This window comes from Priapulus caudatus, unplaced genomic scaffold (assembly GCF_000485595.1).
Source record: "Priapulus caudatus unplaced genomic scaffold, Priapulus_caudatus-5.0.1 Scaffold155, whole genome shotgun sequence".
Taxonomy (NCBI): domain Eukaryota; kingdom Metazoa; phylum Priapulida; class Priapulimorpha; order Priapulimorphida; family Priapulidae; genus Priapulus; species Priapulus caudatus.
In genome coordinates, this window is record NW_014577216.1 from 87543 (window position 1) to 94347 (window position 6805).

The window sequence follows — 6805 nt, forward strand, 5'->3', positions numbered from 1 at the left end:
AGAGAGAGAGAGAGAGAGAGAGAGAGAGAGAGAGAGAGAGAGAGAGAGAGAGAGAGAGAAAGAGACAGAGAGAAAAAGGGGAGGGAAAGAGAGAGCGAGAGCGCGAGAGAGAGTGGGAAGGGAGGGTAGAGAGATGAAACAAGAGTAAGGGATAGCAGAAGTTCCTTTGAATACTACATCATTCTCTAACGTGCCTAGGTGGTCTCTGCTTTTCCAAACGCATAATTCTAGTTTCTGCTTCTTCCAACGTATAATTCTAGTTTCTGCTTCACCCAACGTACAATTCTAGTTTCTGCTTCTTCCAACGTGTAATTCTAGTTTCTGCTTCTCCCAACGTATAATTCTAGTTTCTGCTCCTCCCAACGTATAATTCTAGTTTCTGCTCCTCCCAACGTACACTTTTAGTTTCTGCTTCTCCCAACGTACAATTCTAGTTTCTGCTCCTCCCAAACGTACAATTCTAGTTTCTGCTTCTTCCAACGTATAATTCTAGTTTCTGCTTCTCCCAACGTATAATTCTAGTTTCAGCTCCTTCCAACGTACAATTCCAGTTTCTGCTTCTCCCAACGTATAATTCTAGTTTCTGCTTCTTCCAACATATATCTCGCGCTCGCACCCACGTTCCGGGGTTTATTGGTACTCACCGGAATGTCCCATGATCGCCATGATCTCTCCGCCGTGAACCTCAAACGAGAGGTTGTCGAGTATTCTGCGCGACGTCCTCTGCTTCGGGATTCTTCCTCCTTGCTGCTTGCTCTTCACCTCGTGCGTCAGATTGCGCAGCTGAAGGTGCGGGTAGGGTACGGCGCGCAACGCGTCGATCGAACCCAACCCTTGCCAGCTATTCTCGAGAAAGCCCCGACTCTTGTGTTCCTCGAACGTGTATCGCTCCTCGGCCGGTCGGCGGTAGTTCGCCGGATGCGTATCGTAGGCGAGGTTCGACGACGTCGGCTTGTAGTAGCTGTCGGCGGCGACCTTGAGATTGGCGTTGACGGCCGACGCGACGTCGTCCTGGTAGTGACTCAGCGGTCGCTTCTTCGCTACGCTAGCGCTGATGCGCTCCCACGTGCTCTCCCATTGGTCGATGTTGCGCTGGTCGTGCACGTCGTCTGCGCTGTAAGCGTAGTTCTCCACACCTTGGGGCTGCGAGCGACTGAACTGCCGCATCTCCTCACGCCGCTCCTTGCGCTCCCTGGCGCTGATAAGGTGCGCCGTATCCTCGCGAGAAGGCTCCTCCAAGATGGCGTCGTAGCTGCGGCTGCGCTGGTAGGGCCGCTTGGCGTCGCCACTGGCGCGCTCTTCGCTGACGTCACCGCTGCTGTGCGCCAACTTACGCTGCGGTTTCTGCCACGGGTGCGCTGTTTTCTCGATGGGTAGATTGACGGAGGAGTATACCTTGCTCGAAGTAGCGCTCTTTGTCGCCAGCCGAGGCAGGCCGAACTCTATGTACATGTGTGGGTCGCTCTCAGCTGCAAACGCAGACGCCTGTTGGTACTTGGCGCTCGCGTGCAGTGAATCGACGGTCGACGGATCGAGATAGAACTCGCCGAAGGGCAGCGGCTGCATGCGCTGCATGGCGCCACCGGCGTACTTGGAGTTGACGTTCGTCCGATAGATGGCCCAGTCGTGCATGTCGTCGAGGTGGCGCTCGGACGTGTACTTGGTGTAGTTAGTAGTGTAGTTGCTGTGCAGGTCATCGCGACTGGTGCCTAGGACTGACAGATTCTGCTGACTGTAGTGGGTGAGAGGCGGGGGCGGCAAGTACCGCTGATGTCCATTGAGTTTCAGCATTGCGTCACTCACTGCAATAGATGACACCACACTAATTAGTTAATTAATTATTAATTACTATTAATTATATTTATTAATAATTTGGGCATTGCGTCACTCACTGCAATTGATAATATCACAAGTGTATAATATAGAGAGATAGTATAATATAGGCATTGCGTCATTCACTACAATAGATAATATCATACTAATTAGTTAATTAGTATAAATATACAGGTTCTGTGTGCTGCAGTAGCTAGGTCGAGTGTAGTGTAGTGACCCGAAAAGAAGAAGAAGAAGAAGAAGAAGAAGAAGTATATATATATATACCTAGTTTAATAATATATATATATATATATATATGTTTATAGTATATATATATATATATATATACCTATATATATATATATACCTATATTACAGATATGTATCTTTATATTATATATATATATATATATACATATATCTCCTCTGTGGCAAACTGTGCGATACGTATTTTATTATATTAGAGCATCTCCTTTTAAATAACCTCAGGCATCTATTTGATCTCTCATCTTCAACGTTGGTAACGTCACGCGTATAGTATGGCACACGGTTACGTCTATCCGTTTATAATTATAAGGCTCGGTTACACTATCAACTTTTAGTGAAAAGGTCTACCAATTGGAAACAAAATGGAGGGCAACTAAGAGTTGATTGTGTAAAGCCAGCTTTATAAACAGATGCATCGTCGCGGACGCGTGCCGTACTACACACGTGGGTTGCTTTCGCGTTTACAATAACACTGCTTTCCATAGATGAATGAACCACCAGTCGTGAGTCAGATTTTCTTGAACTGTGCATCATCTAAAACGTCGTTGTTGTGAGCAATTTCCGCCGTGCCAATCGCATGTGCCAACATTTGACTAATCGGCTAGACAAAGGTCGATCCAAGAAAAAACTACCTAAAGCTATTTTTCTATTGTTCGCGTGGTAATACCGCACTGTGTACACCCGCACTCATTTTCAACTCGCGCTTGCAGTTCCGGAGAAATGTCATTGACCAGAAATCTCGTACGATAGTTTGCTAATTGAGTGATCGTGCATGTAATGGTATTCTTCATTTCTGCTGTCAGTGCATGTATGACAAGCCACTTCAATGTTTAAAATAGCCAAATTATATTATGCGTTCTTACACTTAATGTGAACGTATTGGAATGGCGTCATGTCGAGTACCACTAGAGACAACGTAACCTGAGCGCAAGCGTCGGAAATGTTTTCGTCTGTAAGCACACAGTTAGATCAGGAGTGGAGACATAGCTGCAGCATTACCGTAGCATAACACGATCTGCGTACAAGGCGATCTAGATCCTATGCAACCTGTTAATGCGTCCAAACTATCTACTTGCTATCGCTAGTCTAACAGATGCAAAGTACAAAAATTAAAATTTGATAAAACTGCAATAAAAGTTACATGGGCTGCGCCCCACGTGTTTTCGGCCAGGTTTCGAATGATTTATCGGGGAGGTGACAACGGCTAAGTATATATCGACTATATAGCTATAACAATGCTACGCCTATGCTATTATCGGCCAAGAGGTCACACTTCGCGCCATGCAGCAGCAGCAGCAGCATCATTATACTTACTGCATGCTGAGCTTAGAACAAGGCATAACTAATAGTTTCGATAACACAACGACACACAACGAGTATATAAGAAGTATAGAGACAAGTAGAGTCCTAAGCACAGTCGGTGATGGCGTGACCTCATGCTCTCCTGACCTCTACCACGTCGCATGGCTATAGTCAGCACCAGTGATCGACGATTCATGCACGGCTATCATTAACATTATTCACACGAGTCATACGGTACGCCGTGTAACTACATTGAAAACTACTCTTGCGACAAATATCACATGCGGTTGACAATAAGACGACGCGGCGTGGGCGGGAAAGGCTTGGAAGTAGGCGACGGGTGCGCCAACAAACACGGAACATGTGCGCATGCGCGAAATCGTTCGAAACGTCTCATATTATTATCAGGAGTGTATAATATAGATATAATCAGGAGTGAATAATAATAGATATATATTCACTCCTAATAATAGATTATTATAATAGTAACAGATAATTATTATAATAATAGATTATTCACTCCTGATATAATATATATATCTCTATATTATACAATCCTGATATTATATATCACACGGCGGGATACCAGGTGCGGAACACGTTCGCAATGCTAAATATATTTAAGAATGTCGTCCCTATCACATCGAACGATAAAATATCTCAGCTGTGTGCTAACGCGCGCATGTCTTTGCGAGGTTGCTGCGGCATAACAAGAAGTTCAAATACATGTTCTAGTCGACATTTGTGAGATAATATCAACAGTGTGTATATATAATATATATATATTATATATATTATATATATATATATATATTATTACATTAGATAGAGAGATAATAGATAGATAGATAGATAGATAGATAATAGATGTATAGATAGAGTTAAGAAGATAGATAGATAGATAGATGTATAGATAGATAGATAGATAGATAGATAGATAGATAGAATAGATAGCATAGATAGATAGATAGATAGATAGATAGATAGATAGATAGATAGATAGATAGATAGATAGATATTAGATCTATAGATCTATGTTATACACTGCTGATAATATTTGTAGGTAATATTGTTCGACGCCACTAAACTATAAAGTTATCGATTATCTATACGCCCTCCCCAAATGACTAGTGAGTAGTGTTAACGACTAAATATGTCTCAGTCGAAATTGGCAATGAAGCTATTTTCGTCGTTGGCGATTTAAAAATATATTCGGCACACTAGACGTTTCAAACACGTGTTCTAGACGTGTCTCCGTAGTTTTTCAAGCAGCCGGACACGCGGAAGGAGTGTACGTAGATTGACGTTGGGTCGTTGTAATTTGCATGTAGGCGGTGCTCTTGATCATCAAGCTGAGTGAGAAGTAAAACAATTGTCGTGGAAGAGATTTACTGGCCAGAGGCGACATGAGTAATGGTCATCGCCCCTCTAAAGATCACTCTACCTGTTCTCATTATCCAGCCTGGTGCTCGTGACTATATAGCTAAGAACTGGGCTCGGCTGTAAAATTCAATGTATTGTATACGTGGCTGAAGACTTGCCACACGCGCACGCAGTCGGCTTTAGGTTTGGCTGACGCCCCAGGTTTTAGGAATGTGGGAGGGGTGAGGGTAACGTACGTGCCGGTTGAGTATATATGCCCGATTAGCTCTAAACCGATTTGGTTTAAATGGGTATTTTATTAGTATATAATGCGTGTGTGGCGGCTCGGATATCAGGCAGCAAATATCTGTGAGATTTATCAAGTATTCGGTGAAAATTATAGGTAAGAAGATTGCTTTGTCTATGTGTGAGAACAGTTCCAACATGTTAGAAAATATGATGTAGAAAACATATAAGCGAGAAAACTTTAGTAAAAATAAAAGCAAGTAAATAGTAATAGTAATAGTAATAGTAATAGTAATATTAATAGTAATAGTAATAGTAATAGTAATAGTAACGGTAACGGTAATGGTAATGGTAATAACAGGGGTGTTGGTAAGGGTAATGGTAAGCTTATTGATAATGGTCATGATAATGATAGTCGTAGTGGTAATGATAATGATAATGATAATAGTAGTGGTAAAAGTAATAGTAATAGTAATAGTCATAGTCATAGTAGCAGTAGTAGTAGTAGTAGTAATAGTAATAGTAATAGTAATAGTAATAGTAATAGTAATAGTAATATAATATAGTAATAGTGATAGTAATAGTAATAGCAATAGTAATAGTGTTAGTTCATGCATTTATTCTTAAACTACGCTAATCAATAATTCATTGATTCAATTATGAAGCGCAGATACACACATATATCAATGAATGCCACCAACACTCTTTCCGAACAAAAATCGTTAATGTCTTTGAATGTCATTCGGGGCCTTGTCACTCGAGGAGGCACGAACCACGAAAGTTCATGTGTATGTCAATGAACTATATGCGCCTTAATGATTCATGTTCTGTGACTGTCACGCAGTATATACATTTATACGAGGTTCAAATCCCAGCACAGCTAGAGCTGCAATGGTAGCTACGCTTACTGAAGTCGTATGATGTGTAGATGAGGTATAGGAACAATACCATGCCGCACGCATATGGACACACGTCCTCAAAAAATATCTTGAAATCCGACTCTCATTCAAATGACTATGATAGTATATGTATATAACGTAGGTGATATCAGCAATAGATGAAGAATAGGTCTGTGAATATAGGTAGTGATATTAATCATGATTCGTAAGTTCTATACATAGTTATGAGTGGCTGTTTTGCGTTGAGAAATGTAATTTTATGTGTAGATTATACGTCACATAGATGATATATTTCCATGTTACCGATTTCACGAATATAACAGTTACGATATACACACGACCATCACATATATGCGTCATCACTTACTCGTCCGTCGAGTACGTATGTCGAGTACGTATGTCACGTTATTACGATTATTTCAATACCTGCACGAACGTCCGCATTTGATGTGTGACCCTTCGGTAGCGAGAAACGACACCAGGAGCCAGGGTACCTTCCTCTCCTCCTCCTTTCCACGGGAGACACACACACGCACGCTGTTACATCTGCGCTCGCTCGACTCCGCTCGGGTATATATGCTATAGTCTTCTTCTGTGCGTGTAGCGAGCGAGCGACCAGGCCACGCGTACTACGTGCAGCGGATACGCGCCGCAAACCAGTTTGCAGTCGCGTCGGCAGTGTTTCTGTGACAGGCTCGCATTGTTTCTGGGCGTTACTCCTCGGCTCACCGCTGGGCGGCGCTGACGTAGAATGTACGTACACCCACCCTGGGGTTCGCGTGGTCGAAACTTCAGCTCGCGGCGCGCGCGTGTGAGCCAAGCACGAGTGTACGCCGATGTCACAGTGAACAAACTGCGCTCATTGTCCAGTAAGCAAACGCTTTAGCTAAATATTAATATTAATATATATAATC

At 42.6% G+C, this 6805-nt stretch overlaps 1 protein-coding gene across 1 annotated transcript in view; it reads right to left on the reverse strand.

Moving 5' to 3' along the window:
- LOC106806330 overlaps positions 1-6560 on the reverse strand; it is a 9996-nt gene extending 3436 nt beyond the window's left edge. Inside the window, exons 1-2 of the mRNA XM_014808237.1 lie at positions 6318-6560; positions 645-1802 (exon numbers count right to left, since the gene is read on the reverse strand). Of these exons, the coding sequence (XP_014663723.1) occupies positions 645-1791 (1147 nt within the window). The 5' untranslated portion in view covers positions 1792-1802; positions 6318-6560. The remainder of the gene's footprint in view (positions 1-644; positions 1803-6317) is intronic.
- Positions 6561-6805: the final 245 nt, after the last annotated feature.